At 37.6% G+C, this 18962-nt stretch overlaps 1 protein-coding gene across 2 annotated transcripts in view; it reads right to left on the bottom strand.

Moving 5' to 3' along the window:
* The window catches only part of CNTNAP4 (contactin associated protein family member 4), a 288013-nt gene that overhangs the window by 99627 nt on the left and 169424 nt on the right, over window positions 1-18962 (bottom strand). The window contains exons 5-8 of one of the 2 annotated variants that reach the window (XM_004014917.6): window positions 13105-13308; window positions 12346-12530; window positions 11416-11559; window positions 7865-8126 (exon numbers count right to left, since the gene is read on the bottom strand). In XM_004014917.6, the coding sequence (XP_004014966.3) occupies window positions 7865-8126; window positions 11416-11559; window positions 12346-12530; window positions 13105-13308 (795 nt within the window). Of the gene's footprint in view, window positions 1-7864; window positions 8127-11415; window positions 11560-12345; window positions 12531-13104; window positions 13309-18962 lie in introns of those variants that run through there. The other variant, XM_042231474.2, reaches the window with a different exon arrangement.

Genomic DNA, 18962 nt, shown 5'->3' with positions numbered 1-18962 from the left:
TGTTTCCACTGTTTGCCCATCTATTCACCATGAAGTGATGGGACCAGATGCCATGATCTTTGTTTTCTGAATGTTGAGCTTTAAGCCAACTTTTTCACTCTCCTCTTTCACTTTCAAGAGGCTCTTTAATTCTTCACTTTCTGTCATAAGGGTGGTGTCATCTGAGTATCTGAGTTTATTGATATTTCTGCCAGCAATCTTTATTCTAGCTTGCGCTTCTTCCAGCCCAGCATTTCTCATGATGTACTCTGCATATAAGTTAAATAAGCACAATATGTGACAATATACAGCTTTGACATACTCCTTTCCCTATTGGGAACCAGTCTGTTGTTCCATGACCAGTTACAACTGTTGCTTCCTGATCTGCATACAGGTTTCTCAAGAGGCAGGTCAGGTGGTCTGGTATTCCCATCTCTTTCAGAATTTTTCAGTTTATTATGATCCACACAGTCAAAGGCTTTCACATAGTCAATAAAGCAGAAATAGATGTTTTTCTGGAACTCTCTTGCTTTTTTGATGATCCAGCGGATGTTGGCAATTTGATCTCTGGTTCCTCTGCCTTTTCTAAAACCAGCTTGAACATCTGGAAGTTCACAGTTCACGTATTGCTGAAGCCTGGCTTGGAGAATTTTGAGCATTACTTTACTAGCGTGTGAGATGAGTGCAATTGTGCAGTAGTTTGAGCATTCTTTGGCATTGCCTTTCTCAGGGATTGGAATGAAAACTGACCTTCTCCAGTCCTGTGGCCACTGCTGAGTTTTCCAAATTTGCTGGCATATTGAGTGCAGCACTTCCACAGCATCATCTTTCAGGATTTGAAATAGCTCAACTGGAATTCCATCACCTCCACTAGCTTTGTTCATAGTGATCTGGCATGGGCTAATTTTCAACTTTCAGCATGTAATTCACCTTTTAAAAGGAGTGGCTTGCGAAGAGCACAGATATTTTCCAAAATTCTAGGTTATACCTAATAAAATGATTTATCTGCTCTTTTACACTTTGGTATAGTCATCTTTTATGAGTCTAGAATATTTAGCAAAGTATATTGTCAAGTATTATAGAAATATTTGAAGATATTATAATGAATGCTCAAAGTGTACTGGTATAACGGAAAGTTAAAAAATAAAACTGTGTAAAACCATATTCAGAAAGCTGATCATAATTTACAGATTTTGTATTTGCAAATTCAACTACTTGTCATAATATATCAGTAGCCTCCAAATCAGTACTCAGGGCACTTTGGGGGTCAGTCACAGAAATACACAGAGCACAGAAAAATTCAAGTCAACTGACATGCAAGCTTCCAGCTGAGGTCAAGCAAGGCAAAGCTTCTTGCTTCAGCTCTCCTATGTAAATCTGTCTTCACATTTTTGTGCTTTCTGTTAAACTTTGCTGTTTAAAAGGCCCCCTCACACAGAGATGAAGTGGTGTCTAGTGTTCCAAAGTGCAAGAAGGCAATGATTTGCCTTACAGAGAAAAATACATGTGATAGTAAGCTTCTTTCAGGCATGAGTTAATGTTGGCCATGAGTTCAATACTGGTGATTAACAATAAATATTAAAGAAGGTGTCTTGGAACACAATCATGCATAGGAGGCTGTGTTGATTGGTGGACAAAAATGTTGTCACTAGAGGCACGCAAGAACCTAACCCTGTACTTCCCCTGGAAACAATGGTTTAGTATTTATGAATTCCATGTCCACAACAACTTCATAGGATGCAACTACTGCAAGTAATGAGAATTGACTCCATATAAAGGATTCTAATTATATTCCTGATTTTCGATAAATATGGGAAAGGGCTGAAAGGAAATGCACACAAACAGTAATTTTCACATACAAGAAAATCGTGGTTGTTTTTATTCTTAGCTATAATTTTTCTGTATTTCCCAAGTTTATATACATAATAAAAATTGCTACAGTAAAAAATCAAGGTTTCCTTATCACCTATAAAAACAGTCTCTAGACCCTCCTAAGGTGGTCCCTGTGTCAATCAAGGAGGCTGTGGAGCCTTTTCCTCTTAAAGGGAATTAAGTCTATAGGGTTCTGTATACTCAGAACTATACTCAGTCTATAGGGTTTTGAATACTCAGCAAACTGGTGAAATCTAAGTCTCTCTGTTGTAGATAAATCAGCAAGGTTTATATCCACCAAATCCACCCAATATTCAACTCTGTATGATTCTGCACATCAAATTACTAAATAAAAATATAAGTACTTTACTAAACCTAAAATTCATGGGCCTCTTTCCTGATATGTTGTGCAATTTCTTTATTTCCCCAGCTATTTCTGACCACAAGCTTTCAGACAGAAAATGCATGGAAGCTGCTTTAGATGATGAAGCTCTCTGCCCTGGACTCATTTAGCATAACACAAACTCTACCCTGGGCACCAAAACTTACTTTTACATTATCCCTATGAACCAAAAAAAGATTTCCAAAGACCCAACTTTGATTTGGTTTGTGAAAGATAATGAGAAAGACCTAAAAACTGAAAAATGAAGGATGTAGGCTAGATAATTTTGGACATATTTTCTAAGAGTGGACTCTGAAATAGAAGGCTGAATAGAGTTATATAATCTCTGACGGTATGAGATTGGACTAAAATAAATCAAATGTCCCAAATTTGTCAGTCTGTGCTTCCTTTCAGAGGATACATTTAGAGTGAAAATCCTTGTACTGAGCTTTACGTCACAGGGATAAAAACTTCCCACTCTCCTCACCCTGCCATGGGTTTCCCACCCTCTCTTTCTCAAAGCTCGGATGTGCCTGCGTACACGACTTGGCTTCTGTTTTCTCATCTTAGCTTTCTACTGGCCTGGGATGGTGCGTATCAAGCTGCCTCTGGTGGGGGACATTTTCTCTTCTGACCTACTGCAGACTGATAACTTTCATAAAATTCAGGAAAAATGAATGACAAACACATTAAAGCAAGAAGGCATCTGAAACACAAGCCCACTGACCATATGCTTAAATGTTGCAGTGATGCCTTCTTGTTGTAACAGCTTCTAGGAGCTTACTCCCAATTTCTGTACTTACCTCGGGAACACGTATTTCGCTGAACCAGTACGTTCCAGGGGGCACACTCTGAGCAACTTTGCTCCAAGGGGCTGCTGGGTAGGGCCAGCAGAGTAAAGTCAAAGGCTCAGGACATCTTCTGTCAACACGGAAGCTAACTTATATTAAGAACACAAGTCTGCCAGGACAGCCGCTCTCAATTTGACACAGTTACATGCACCCATCTGCTCGGCGTGTGGGTTCCGGAGTTGTGCTGTATTTGTGAGGGAACCTTCAGAAAACTATTTTTGAACCTCATTTGTAACAGACATCGCTTGCTTACGATGAGGAAACTTTTATGAGCCATCGATGGGATGTATTACTCAAGTTAAATAATGAATGACCTGTGCAATTTGTTTCACTTAACTCCACATGACAAAAAGGATAATTTTTAAGTTGGATACTATTTTTCTTTTAAGTCTACAACTTTAATATCTGAAGAGAAGTGAGCCCTTTTCCAAGGCCACAACACAGTGAAAGAGGAGAAGGAAAAGGAGGAATTGCAGGAAATGTACTTTTTCCAACTCGCTGAATCAGGTACTAAATGCTAATTCTAGTGCGCTGCTCCCAACACTCACAACTTCTGATTGTAGGGGAAGGAATGCGTGTTGGTGTAATAATAATAAAAATAAGAACAGTTCTAGTGACTGTTATTCACACCAGGTGCTGTGTGCTTTATATGCATCAGGTCATTTAATCTTCAACATTACTACTGTTATTCTGGTTTCAAACATGGAGACCATGAAGCACAAGAGGATAAACAAATCACCCAAGGAAGCATCCAACTCGTGAGCTGATGCCAAAACCCATATTTTTCTCGGCCTGCAGGATGGGTGGTGACCTTGCTGTTTGGCTCATGTTAAATAATTAACTTTGAGAAAGAGAAAAGCAGCCCCCAAGAGCCTGGAGCTAGTGGCTGATACTCTCAGGGGGGCCCTGATGGTGGGAGATGCTGGAGAGCACCCAGAGCTTGGCAGTAGGGTTCTCCCGCTGAGCATAAACAAGCTCACAGAACATCGAGATCAGACAAGGTCACTCTGTTACTACAATGAAATGGGACCCAAAATCCCTTCAAAACTCCTCTGCAATCTGGTTTAAGCACAGACAAAAGCAAGGCTACTGTGCAAACTGCAAAAAATATCAAATCCTCTCCCAGACAACATGAATGACAACTCACTTATGAAATTAATTACAAATTTAGCTTTATTTCATGCCTCCATTCTTCAAAATAAAATTTACAAAGATACTTAACCACACAAATTCCCTCACCTCCTGGCAGCATTTAATCCCACCAGTTTTCCATTTCCTTGAAACCTCCCTCCAAATCAGCTAACATAATCCAAAATTCTATGACAAATTGTCCTTAACACCTTTGTGATGAGACTCCCCATGGTTCCCTGGGTGAGGGTCCTCCCTATTGCAATACGCAACAAACCCAACCTGTTTGACTGTAAGGGTGATCACTGTGGTCTCTGGGTGGGAACCACTGACAACTCCAGGTGGAAGAACAGAAGAATAAATGGAAAGGTTTGCAACTGCAGGTGGCAGGAGAAGGGGGGATTGTTTATAAGAACCTTCTCCCCTCTCCCCTTCTTCCCCTCCTCCTCCTCCTCTTCTCTCTCTCTCCTTCTGTCTCTCTCTCAGACCCAAAACACACGGACATACAAAATACAGGAGGAAGAAAAAGGTCTCTCTTGGTTCCTCGTATATAATCTTCAGGGACCAGTCTTAAAACCACTACAGAAATATTATGACACTTTAGCTGCCGTCACTCTCTCATAAGATTCTAACAAGCATCCATGGAATGGGATGTGTAAAGAAGAAAAAGCTGTATAGGTAGGTTCTTTGCAAAAGAGCAAAAGGCAGTTATACAAAGGCCGTTACTCAAGGAGCGACTAAAGGGTTTTGTCTGTTCCAAATAAGTTTCAGTGCTCCGAAACCGTGCCAGACATTGCTATCCTCACTAACTAGACCCACTAACCAGAACTAAAGGCCCATGACACCAGACAGCTCCTGCCAAGAAGGAAATATGGAGGTCACGGCTGTCAACCATGTTAGGGGGAAGCACGACTTTCAGGGAGTGATGAGGTTCTAATGTGAAAGACAGGAATATTCCATTCGAGGAAAGAAAGAACTTTAAAAATGGCTTCTCCTGGGTGAGGTGAATCAAGAGGGCAGCCCCTCTGTTAGGGTCACAAGAACCAGAAAGCTCAGTAATGGAAACACGCAGAACCATCATCTGCCAGGCCCTGCCCATGGGAGCAAGCAGCTTGTTTTCAAGCCTGTTTTCACCTTTACGCAAAAACAATAGCAGAAATGTAAAACTCACAGCAAAAATCTCAAATTTGATAGTCAATAATTTGTAGTACTCTTGCCTGGAAACTCCCATGGACGGAGGAGCCTGGTAGGCTGCAGTCCATGGGGTCACAAAGAGTCAGACACAACTGAGCGACTTCACTTTCACGCATTGGAGAAGGAAATGGCAACCCACTCTGTGTTCTTGCCTGCAGAATCCCAGGGACGGAGGAGCCTGGTAGGCTGCCGTCTACAGGGTTGCACAGAGTCGAACATGACTGAAGCGACGCAGCAGCAGCAGCAGCAGCAGCAGCAGCAGGAAGATACAACCATATTGTTTGTCAGATTCTTGATCGAATAATTTTTGCTCTGTCATGTATAAAGATGACAAAGACTGGCAACACCGTGTGTCACAAGCGATTTTGTAGGGCTGCTAATATGTTTTATGATTTAGACTAATATAATATCTTTAATATTTCAAAAATGACATAAACTGACATAATATTTTTGAACCATTCCAAATGATTTGCAAAACTCTACATCACATTAAAAATTTAGCCTGATAATTCAAACATCTGCACAATTCCATTCTTCCTCAATACAATGGACACTGTATTTTTATTCCATTGTAAAAGACATTGAAAACTTTGAGTTTTGAAAATATGTAAGATTAATAATTTATATCTCCAGTAGTAAAGAAAAACTGAGCCATCCTCATATAATAGAATGATTTAGTATAATGTGATACTAACCCACCAGTAGGTCATCGACTCTCTTCAGAGTCATTATGATACATCCTGACAACTGATTTAATTATCAAACACTGTACCTGTGAAAGTCTTGTCTATGAGAGAAACAAATGGACCACATACCCAGACCATTTAAAGAGTCCACTTTCAAATGCAAAATGTACTTTCCTTGCTGAAACTAGCAAAAATTAATATTTTAAAAGAAACTAGAAAGATGGGAATGGGGGGTTTGGTGTGTAAAGTCCTACTTTATTATCTGAAGTGTAACAATTTTGCTATATTAACATTCATATTTTGTCAAGGATCCCTATTACTAGCTATGGGCACTAAGTCATATGATGTCACAATAGATAGTAAGATGGTATGCAGATTTAAACATTAATTTTTAAAATCATTCGAGGTGGTCTAGATAGATTTACATCTACCTAACAGTTTATTAGATTTGCAAGCCTGTAAAGTGTTTAGAAACGAACTAGCTTCATGGGGTTCTGTACAATAACACTGCACCGAAGCAGCTTCTCTAAGATGCTGAAAATTGGGCCATGAATACAACCACCCCAGAGGATGTCAAATACATCAGAATAAACTACACATTAATGGCAAGCTTATATTTTTAGGCCTTCATTTTAGGGAGCCTATTAATTATTAATATGACACTGATTAATTTATTTCCTTTTGTCAAGCCTGCAAATCTACCACAATTTGAGCATTACATTAAAAAGTCACAGCACAGTACTTCTTAAAAATTATAATTGATATTGAAGTTTCAGTTCCCACATTCAGACTACTGTGGTATATGTACAACAAAAAAGAAACACAAAGACCCAGCGTATTCATTTGTATATTGCTTGTTTCTTACATTTGGTTTCCAACTGTATTTTAACTGTTTTTCCTCTCCCACTCATATTCTATCAATTTTGGTCGTAGTTAATATAGATGAGTAGCACAATGGCATCTTTAAATTGTTTTTAAAGATCATTTATTAAACCGATATAGCAATTTACCCCAATGTGACCTCTAGTTGCTTGGCTTGGGTATTATTCCATATATATGAAAATTTGATGGAGATCCTTTGTCAAGAACTATATAATTTTAATGAAGAGACAAAAATATCCCTCACCCAAAGCACTGACCTAAATTAGACATTAATTTTCCAGACTCTCATAGAGTCTCCTTAATTATATTACTTCTAACCATTAAAATGGTACCGTATTGCCTAGAAGCGCAGAGAATTCTGTTTGGTTCCCGAATGAGAAACTTCACATAGATCTTTTCCCCAAATATATGCAACTCCACACAGATTATAGTAGCAAGCAAAGTTAATCTGACTAAATAATATAGAGATACCGATCCCCAAAAGACACCTCCCCAGATAAGACTTACAACTGTGTTATACAAAGACTCATCTTACATTGAAGACACCCTGCAAACTTGGGATCCATTTCAATTCTTTCATATTTTTCTCAAAATGTATTTCCTCAGGATACATTGATTTATCTGGAGTGGGCAAGAGGGTCATGGAAGGAAATTTCTATTCCCCTACAAATATCATTTTGGTTAATAAGAACTGCTACTGCTGAAGCCATATTTAAAAGAAAATTGGAATCCAGTTCCTCTAAGGAAGAGATAATCTTATTAACTCAAGTATTCATTTGTTAAACAAATATTAATTTGGGGGTTAAGCATAAAATTTTACAGAGAAGGGACAGAGAGATAATGAAATCTTTCAAACCCATATGCTTTGCCTGCAGGAATACACTTATTACCTGCTGTGATGTCACTGGGTAATTTTCCTGGATGGTAGAGATGCAGCTTAACTTTTCCATCGTCAAGAAAGAGGAGGAGACCCCCTGAAACCAGCTGAAGCTCCGTGAATAACAGAAGCCCAGCCTTATTCCAGGTTCGAAATTGAAAAGTGGCAGAAATCTCGTCCTCCCCGAAAGAGCCCGGCAGTGCCAAGTAACTCCTGGGGCTCAGAAAAGTCACAGGCACGGACTGCGGTTGTGAACAAGAAAACGACACATTTCCCTGAGAAGAGAGGAAAAGGGAAAGCTTTAAGAACGGCACATCACATTAGTAATAGAATCTGAACTATCTAATTACCCCTGGTTTAAAACAACAGGGAAAACTGCCACCAACATGGATACAGAATCCTTGCCATATATCTTAAAGGTTCTTCAAATCCAGTGATACATAGTCAGGCAAATCTCACCCTGGGCTTTCTCGGTGAAATTGTTTTCTTCCCATTTCTCAAATTTCACAAAGACATCTAACTCAATGCAATTGAATTCAATCAAAATTTATTTAAAACAATTCTTTATTTATGTTTTACTCGGTTTTCCCTTCCTACTTTTGCTGCCTTTGGCTTCAAAGCCACTCCATAACATAACCAATATTACTGAGCTACTGGTTCCCCTTCCATATTCTTTCATAATTTTCTGTTACCATTGACATATACAGATGTACATTAATATGTAAACACATATATGTGCAAATACATATTTAAGGTATGTGTTCAGTTATATGCATATTCACATATACCTAAATATATATTTGGAATACATATACCATCACACTAGAGATTATCTGTTTTATAAAAATGGTAGCCATGTTTTATGTTGTTTGTTGTACCATGCTTTTATCATTAACAAATACCTTGTGGAAATCCCTTTGAGTTATCTGGTGAAAGCCTAATTCCTACTTTTATTGATTAGACAATATTCTACTATGTGAATGGTCAAATGTTCAGTCAATTGTTTTCTTATCAAGGGGTTTTCCCAGTGGCTCAGTGGTAAAGAATCTGCCTGCAAAGCAGGAGACGTAGGTTTGATCCGCGGGTTGGGAAGATCCCCTGGAGGAGGGAACAGCTACCCACTCCAGTATTCTTGCCGGGAAAATTCCAGGGCAGAGGAGCCTGGTGAATTGTAGTCCATCAGATGGCAAAGGGTTGGGACATGACTGAGTGACTGACACTTTCACTTCCACTAGTATGTTGTCACTTTTGTTTCAAAGTTTTGTCTCTTGCAACCAAGCACGGATAAGCTTCTCTATGTGATGGTATTTTCAGTTCTTCAGAAGGCAGTTCTAAATACAGAGCTAGTGTATCTACATATTTTAATAAATATTTCCAGTTTCTTTCTTGAATTCCAAAAAAAGTTAAATTCTCCATATTTCCAACAGTAGTACGCAAAGACACACTTTTCCCACATCTTTGGCAGCAACAGGTATTACATTTTTAAATTTGCATAAGTTCAAGGACAAAATGCCCATGTGATGTATCATTGTTATTTATCTTGCATTTACCTAATAAAGAATCTAAGTCTTTTTCATGGGTTTGTTATTCTTTGGCCTCACTTTCATCTGAAGGGTCTGTTCATAACCTCTGTCTATTTTTCATTTTTTTTTTTTTAGGTTTAACGTTGTACAATACAATGTACAATGTACTACTTAGATTCTTATTTTGAACCATTGTGTTTTTTTTCTTATTGTTATGCTCTTGTCATCATATTTACATGTATTATTTCTTATCTAGTGGTTTTTAAATAGATCTTCAAGATACATTAGAATTGCATGAATTTTCATTAAAATACTGTACATGAAAGATTATTTTGCTGTTCGCACTAAACACATATTTAAGGATTAAGAAAAAAATGTTAAGGTCTGAACTATTCAGAATAATTAGCATGTTCCTTAACAGGCTTCAGAAATCAAGATAAATGTTTTTGTTTTTCCTGAAAATAACCTTCAACAAACCTTCTAAATATAGATTTGAAAAGTCAATGAAATCACTTTATTTAGAACAAGACAAGCTGGAATTAAACTACTGGTCTAGGTTTAGGTTAAACAAAAACATTTGGCTATATTGTGATTCTGTTAAAAGTGAACTAGCTTTCACTGCAGACAAGTATCTTGTCCCAGTGAATGAAACATCAAAAGCTGAAGAGTGAAATATACTGACCCATAATGTAAAGGCAATTATAAGACTAGCAAACCTGGTAAAAATGGAAACCTCTACCAGCTGCCTTTGGACAGCTGTCTGCTAGCTACTCTGCAAGCAGCAAATGCTCTTGGCAATGAAGAGCCGGTGTTAGCTACATGCGCAGCTTCTGGAAACTCATTTTGCAATGAAACACTCACATCTATCTCTCCACAATAGTTTTATTTTCCATCTAAATCCTCTTCCCTTTTATATAAAAAAACTATTTAAAAAATCTTGCTGGATGGTGTGCTCATATAAACACTATCAATTCACAAAGATAATTAAAAATAAAATATTTTATAAGCAATAAATAATCCCGTGATGCGTTCTGGGTTTTGCTGACACAACATGAGCTTTATTATATAGTTTGAGTTTTGAACAATTAAAGAAATGAGTTCAAATGGTTGGATGTGTCTGCTTTTCTATCAGCAAGTGGGTTAAGCTGGAAACCACATTTCCCAGAATCTCATTTCTTGTCTGGGTCCAGTTAAAAGTTAGCCAAAGAGGGAGCTGACGAGACACCTGAGTCAAAAGTGAAAGGCTGGCCACTTTCCCCAACAGGTTTTCTGTGTGTGATGAAGTCCAGGGCAGGATGATAACAGAGGGGCTGGTGACTATCCCAGCGTGTCCTGCCTCTTTCACTCTGCTCCATCTCTTCTTCCAGACAGCTGACCTCCACTTTCCAGTGCCTCCAACTGTTAAGATCCAAGTCCTAAAACAGACCCCTTGTCCCTAAACCCACAGTGGTGCTGCTTCTCTGACTGCACCCTGACCAGTACAGCTGTATTTAAATTCCACCACATTTCCATAGAATTTGAACATCATGCAGCCTGACCAGCACTGCTCTTGGCAGATGCAATCTTGTAAGAGCCTATTAGCTTCTTTTATTAGTTATGAATGACCATGGCAAAATACAAATTTTCTAACCGCTTCTCTAATATACGTGCATGTTATCTGATTCCAGGAAACCAGTATTCTGCTTCGGAGAGTAAGTCAGGGAGTATCTTATTAAGGAAATTACAGAGGAAAAGAAATTAGTCTCCTGGGACCAATAATATCACAAAAAAATAAAACGATCAGTTGTAAATTGTACCAAGAAAAGAACCTGCTTTACTTCATATAAAAATAAAATAATCATGACCTGTGAATTTTAAATATTTTGCATAGAATTAATCCCATACATGCATATTGCCAAGCTGAGAACTGAGACTTATTTTTTTAAAGAACAAGAGTAAGGTCTAAAATATCATGTCAAGTGGGAATTCAAAATGAAGCATTTTTTTTTGTGGGGAAAGCCACACAGTTTTCCTTTTTTTGTTCACATGAAGACTCTCTTACCATGACGATCATCTGTGGGTCCTGTCGCTTGGCCAAATCAATGATATCCACTCCATTGTAAAAGAGATTTTCTAAACATCCATGAAAGTGTTTACGGGGGAATGACACTGGTTTTCCAGGTGCTGGAATCCCTCCAAAGCTGATCTTAGAAAGAAAAATGGCATCAATAATATTGTTTAGTGATTTTCTGATAATCTGCTTAAATAATTATGATTAGCAACTATAGCTGTAATCATCACAGATAGACCAATTTTTCAGTACTCTACACTGCCATATTGTTAATTTCAAACGGAGATTTTAAAAAAAATTAAGATGCAGGTTTTAAAATAAGTTTATATGCATTCAGTTTTCACTGATAATAGAGCTTGATTATTCTTACAAGTTGCTAATCAAACCTGATTTTAATATTTATTGGTTGTTGAAGAAAAATACATCTTTATTTCCATAGCGACTGGTTTTAACAATGTAACCAATTATAATGACATTTTATTTTAATACATTTCTGGCATGTATTGATTCTTGTGCATTTGAATCGGTTATTGATGAATCAGTTAACCTATTCGTTGCTACATTCTTTCTCTAAATCTGCACTGTTCAGGTGTGCTTTTTGCCCCCTCACCTCCAAAGTCATGCAACACAATCCATATTTACTTGTGGTAAGGAGATCTCTTAAGGGAGATTTCCTGCATACACACTGCAGGCAAAAAAGATGACATTACTTTATAAAGATAAATTAACATGCAGGGAGAAAAATGAAGCCTCAGTACCATAGGCACAAAATTCACTACCTGAGTGAGGTTACCTAGAGGAACACTTCCTCAGGACCTTGCCTGACTCTGGAGGTGGGTTTTCTAGAGCGTACTGCCTTCCGTGTGACCTTACCACCTAGACGTCACGAAGTCTGCATTAATTGAAACGTAACCATCACACCTCATAATCGAGATGCAGGTAACTGAACTCGCCCTGGGCGCGGAAATGATGCCTGTGTTCGTCCACTGTGAAGTTGACCTGTGTGCCCAAGCGCTGGATGAGCACGGAGTGCCAGTGCTGGTCGTCCAGCAGGCTGCCCAGGGTGAGCCTGACCGGGGCATGAGCTGAGGGTGGCTTCGCATCGCCTTAGAGGAGAGAGAAAAGAACAGAACCATGATTCCCAGCTGAAGAAAAGAGAAAAGCATTCTTTCGTGGGGACCAGAGTCTCTCATAACAACTGCAATCTCCTTCCATGTACCCCAGCCAAAACACTAGTCTGAATTTACCTCAACTTTGAATACAATATCCTCTCAACCTTGTTGTCATTTCTTCCACTGTTAATTCTTTTTATTAGTATTACCCATCATCACATGTTCATTTGCAATGAAAATTTTATCTTTGCTACAACCTGATTATTTTTACTACCTCAGTATTTGTAAGTGACCCATCCCTTCCATCAAGATGTGTAAAAATAACTAAGTGGTTCTATCAGCACTGTGTAAGAAACATCAAATGAGGGTCCTGAATAGTTTGCAAATTACATGTAAGTGCAATATTGGCATATACATATATATATATATACACACATATAAACTCTTGAATGTGGAAATAAGGTACCTTAATTGTTAAAAAAAAAAAAGATGAGCTATAAAAGCATAAAGTTACTAAGGTGATAGCTAAATGACCAGATTTTCGAGCACTTTATCCAAAGAGTTTTACCTGAATTAATGAGCAAAAAGAGTTTCCCTCTTCTTAATTCCAGTGTGATGTGATCTCCATTTTGTCCTTCCCGGTGGAGTAGAATCCCATCACTCTGCATGGTTTTAAATTTCAAAGAAATTACATCCTTTATCGCGCTCAGAGATTTTTGATCAAATCTGTAGAGAAGGCAACTTTTTCCATCAAGATCAACCACCTCTGATCCTAGACAAAGATATCAAAAGTCGTTCTAAGGATAAATATGCTTGTCATTAAAGTATTTAAAAACTACATATATGAGAGGATTATATATATACCCATACATGTATAGTTCAGCTCCAAGTCAATCATAATAATGGAAAATAAAACCACCAAATGTCTAATTCCTTCTTGATACCTGGGATTGATCCCATTTCAGGTTTTACCCACCTATTTACAAAATTCATGATCTAGAAATATATTTTGAAATGTATGCCTAATTTCGCTTATATTATTAAAGACTTTTTCTTAACCCATAAAAACATCAGGGAAAAAGTTATAATTAATACCGCTAAAACCACTTTGCATATTTCATGATCAACATTTTCAATGACTTTCTTAAATGCTGGAGTTAAATGGTTTTTTAGCTTCTGAAAAAGTAGAAATCGTTTTCCACTTCTGAAATCTCAAAATTCTTTCATACGTGCCATATATAGAAGAGATCCACATATAAATATGTACATATACATCAGACTCATCAAATGCCACCTCAAATATATATTAAACTGACCTTTGTGTTATATTTTATTATTTTTGTAGCTAATAGTATTTAAGAGCAATGTTACTTCCTGTCTTCTCAAGGGTGTTGTTGGAAAGATATTCACTTAATGACATTATAAGGGCTGTTCTGCCATGTTTGTGTCATAACTGTGACATTGACAGGTTTTTTCAGCTTTCTGACAGTGTCTTATCTACTCATTGTCAAGATCACTTTTATTCAGTTCATCTGAATAAAGATGTCATGTTATACCAGTAACATAACAGTACATCTGTCAAAATCAGTTGCACCCTGAGCAGGAGACAGAAAAAGAGCTGATAATACTCAGAAAGCCTAGCAGCATTTCCTACATTTCACAAATCAAAGATTTTTTTTTAAAAAAGCAATTACCCTTGAGAGTGCATTTATGTAATAAATGAAGAGGTTAGGAAGCCCAATAAAATAGGAAGCTATTTTTCAACTGGTTAGGTGACTTCTCCCAGTCAACAGAACGACATTACAGTTTACTCATCTTGTTTCATTCGACAAAATTATTACATCAACTTGAAATGCTCAAATATGCATTTCATTCAGATTATCCATCATATTTAATGTGAGCCATTTATAGTCACCACCACCCCAAATTTTTTTCAACTCTTTTATGCAGCTATCTTTTGGAAATTCAGAGATCTGATTTTTCTACATCTTGTTAATGCGCTTATAAAGAATTCATTCACCAAGTGCACATGAATAAACATTGCATTCTGTAGGAAGAATAATGTTAACCGAACAATTATTCCTTGTTATATAGCTGAATGAACGTGCATGACACAAACATAACTCTGTGTCAAATACAAATAATGTGTTCTATGATTATTAGATTACAATAAATTAAGAAAAATTCCAATAAGACAGACCTTAAATGCTGACACATTTGGAGCAATGCAGTTATCTCTGAGTTAATGCATCGCTTAAAGGCAACCATCATTATAATGATTTTATTTCAGATAAAGTCTATCTTTGGAATTAGCTACCAAGAGATTTTTTTTTTCCCCAATGAGGGACTAGCCTGGGATACTTCAGCCTTCTATTTCTTTTTCCCTCTCTTCTTCACTATAGCTATTACATTATAATGGTCATATTAGCCTTTCATTGCACCAAAAGCTTTGTGCCAGGAATATGTCCATCAGCAAAATGGGATAGTGAAAAACATATTAGACTACTGATGCCTAAGGCAATGGTATCCTGTTTCATCTCTTAAATGGAAGCCACTTGCCATTTTCTCTTGCTCTGACCTATTATGTTCTTAATTCACAGGTATCATACTATGCAATTGGACCTGTTCATTAAATAAACATGTATTTATGCCATCTAGTTTGAGGCCCTGTGATGGATGCTGTGATAAAAAGATGGACCAACACCAATATGGCCCTTATCCTCAAGGAACTTATATTCGGTGAAGACAGACAAGTAGCATGTAAAAAAGTAAATTCATAAACCATTACAGACTGCCAGAGGCATTCTGATCAAGATTAAAAGAAGCCTGGGGTCACTTTAGTTAAGGTAGTTGGGGAAGCTCAGTTCTGAGGTCTAGAACCCTGAGGCTAAAGCAGAGGGTAATCAATAATCTTACTCTTGCCAGACTTCAAGTCCTAAACTTCTCTCCATAAAATAGAATTCGTTCTATTATGCTTAATTTTAAGATGGCTAGTCACACAGAGTCGGACATGACTGAAGCGACTTAGCAGAGGCAGCAGCAACAGCAGACATTCCCCCAGCACAGTCTTTCCTCCACTGTCCTGAAAGGAAGCTCTGAGGCTGCTGAGAAACCCCAGGGGCAGTCAGTAACTCAGCTCTCAGAAGGAGAACTTGGAGGGAGGTGGCCACCCGTAAAAGGGGGCCTGAAAACCAGGAGGTAGTGAAGCAGAGGATTCAACAAACTCATTACAATCACATCACAGATCTCACATCCATGTGAACAATATCCTCCAGGAAAAAAAAGCTAAAAACAACTCAGAGTGTGAGTACAAGGTCAGTACAGGGAAACTTCACATCACATCCACGCAATATATGTATGAGGATTCTCGTAAAACAAGAAATTCAGGAGGGTTCCGAACAGTATTACTTTAGATAGAGAGCTCATTTATAAAAGCTATTTACAGAATTTATCTGACATATTAAAAGCATATGATTTTAAATAATACTCATAAAATGCTGTGCTATGATTAAAAATAGTTAATGATATACAAAGCTGGGACTATCTGAACAAAATAATCTTTTGAGAGACAAAGGGAGAGAGAGGGAGAATCTAAATTTTCTCCAAGGATGCTGGTGGGAGAGAGAGGTCTCTTTGGAAAGCAATGTTACCACTACTAAGAAAACTGGAAAAACTGGAAAATAAATCAAAGGAATAACTTCATGTCCTCTCAATGTCATGCTGGAGCTTTTTAAAAGAGTCCTGTCTAAGGATTACTTAATTCTAGGTGAATTCACAAATGTCTAGTTTTACTATTTATTACTGATTAGGGACAGACTCTAAGTTACATATTAATTTATAGGTTTTTTTCCCCCCAGTAGAGATGTAAATAACTTCCATTCTGGCAGAAAATATATCCCCAAATATTTTGGTTTTATTGCCCTGTTGGGCATTAACCATTCGTGTGGTTAACCTAGTGACAGTAATCCAACATTCTTAGGTTCCTATACACACTCAGTCTCTCAAGTTTTCTGTGGGCTAGCTTTACCGGTCTTTGGATCCCTTCTCTAATAAATCAAATGCACCTGTGATATACCTTTATGCTCTACTTGGATCAGTACAGAACTACCATCTGACCCAGCAATCCCATCCCTGGGTATATATCCAGAGGAAGCTATAATTCGGAACAATACATGCACCCCAATTGCAGCACTGTTCACAACAGCCAGGTCACAGAAGCAACCTAAATGACCGTCACCAGAGGAGAGGATAGAGAGGGCTCAGTGCATATGTGATGGAGTATCACTCAGCCATAAAAAGAGAATTCAATAATGCCATTCGTAGCAACATGGACAGACCTAGAGACTACCACACTAAGTGAAGTAAGTCAGAAATAGACAAATATCATATGATATCCCCTATATGTGAAATCTAATAAAAATGATACAAATGAATTTATTTACAAAATAGAGATAGACCTCAAAATAAAATTTATGGTTTCCAAAGGAAAACCATGAGGGGACATGATAAATTAGATTGGGATTAACATATACACCTATATAAAACAGATAATTCATAAGGACCTACTGTACAGCACAGGAAGTTTACTTAATATTCCATAAGGATCTAAATGGGAAAGAATATGAAATATATATGCATACACATGTATAACTGATTCCCTTTCTGTACTCCTGAAACTAACACAACATGGTAGATCAGCTAAACTACAATAACTTTTCTTTTAAAACAGAGCACTGGCAACGCAAGCACATTCTCACAACAGAAAAAGTCCAGATGATTTATGACAGCCTTTCTTCATGTTGGAACTGACAGGTCTATGTACCATTCATAAAATTAATCCAACTCAATGCTTATTTGTTTTGATGGAAACACTAAATTAATATCTAAAATAATATTAACATTTACATTAACATTCAATAACACATTCCAATCTTTTGTCAAACATTTTTTGGGGAAAAGAAGCTTTTGTACACAACGGAATGTATAAATAGGAAAAGGAGAGGTATTAGAAAATGGATTACAGGAACAACTGAAAGTCAGCGGTTAACAACACTTGTAACAGTAAATGGTCTACTGTCCAAAGATGTAGGAAGAGACATGCTACTTGATTGTAAGAGAGAACTGTTTCTCTCATTGCAAATGTGTTCACTGGTATGCTTATTAACTACAGTTATATTTTTAAATGGGTTTTTACTTCATTGCTTTATTGCACTGACCTCTAACAGAATATTGAATAGAAATGATAATAGTCAGCATCTTGTCTCACTCCTGATCTCAGGGGACAATTTGAAATAATCCAACCTAAGCTTCCCTGGTGGCTCAGATGGTAAAGCGTCTGCCTGCAATGCAGGAGACCTGGGTTTGATTCCTGGGTCAGGAAGATCCCCTGGAGAAGGAAACGGTAATCCACTCCAGCTCTCTTGCCTGGAAAATCCCATGGACAAAGGAGCCTGATAAGCTACAGTCCATGGGGTCGCAGAGTTGGACACAACTGAGCGACTTCACTGTCACTGACCATTAAGTAAGATACTTGCTATAAGTTCTTTGTAGATAACTTCTAACAGATTAAAGTAGCTACCTTTGTTTCCTGATTGGTAAAGAGTTCTCATCATGAATTAGGTACTGGATGTCATCAAATATTTACTCTATATCAATTCAGGTGACATGATTTTTATTCTCTATTCAGTTGACATGGTGAACAATATTACTCAATTGTGTATGATTCTCTGTGTGTGTGTGTGTGTGTGTGTGTGCTCAGTCATGTCCAACTCTTTGCAAACTCATGCACTGCAGCCTGCCAGACTCCTCTGTCCATGGAATTTTCCAGGCAATAAAACTGGAGTGGGTTGCCTTTTCTTACTCCAGGGGGTCTTCTCCACCCAGGGATCCAACCCATGTCTCTTGCATCTCCTGCACTGAATACCAAATGTTAAATCTGTATTCCTGAATTAAACATGCATGATATGTTAGCCTTATGCATCACTGGATTTGATTTGCTAATATTTCACATAAATGTTTTTACTTCTGTTTCCAAAAGAGATTGACCTATAACAGAGGTTATATTTTTAATGATAACATTATCATCAATATTAATAATGTTACCCTATTATACACTGTCTCACCATGGGGAGGGCATGAACTCTATAATTTTCTATAAATAAATTTCAAATTGTTCTGGCATGTTCACCTCCTGTTGGTCTGAGCCCTTTCAGCCATTTTTCATAAGTACATTATACTTGGCCTAGTAGTTAAGACAGCTAGTCAGTGTGGGTTTCACTCTGCACTCTACCTTAGGCAAGTGTATGAGTTTTCTATCATTGCTGTAACCACACTTTGTTCCATAAAAAGAAAACACAAATTTGTTATCTAACAGCTTTGGAATTCAGAAGTCATTACTTTGCCAACAAAGGTCCGTCTAGTCAAGAC

The sequence above is a fragment of the Ovis aries genome, chromosome 14 (genome assembly GCF_016772045.2).
Source record: "Ovis aries strain OAR_USU_Benz2616 breed Rambouillet chromosome 14, ARS-UI_Ramb_v3.0, whole genome shotgun sequence".
NCBI classification, from domain to species: domain Eukaryota; kingdom Metazoa; phylum Chordata; class Mammalia; order Artiodactyla; family Bovidae; genus Ovis; species Ovis aries.
This window is presented reverse-complemented; position numbering and strand designations above follow the sequence as displayed.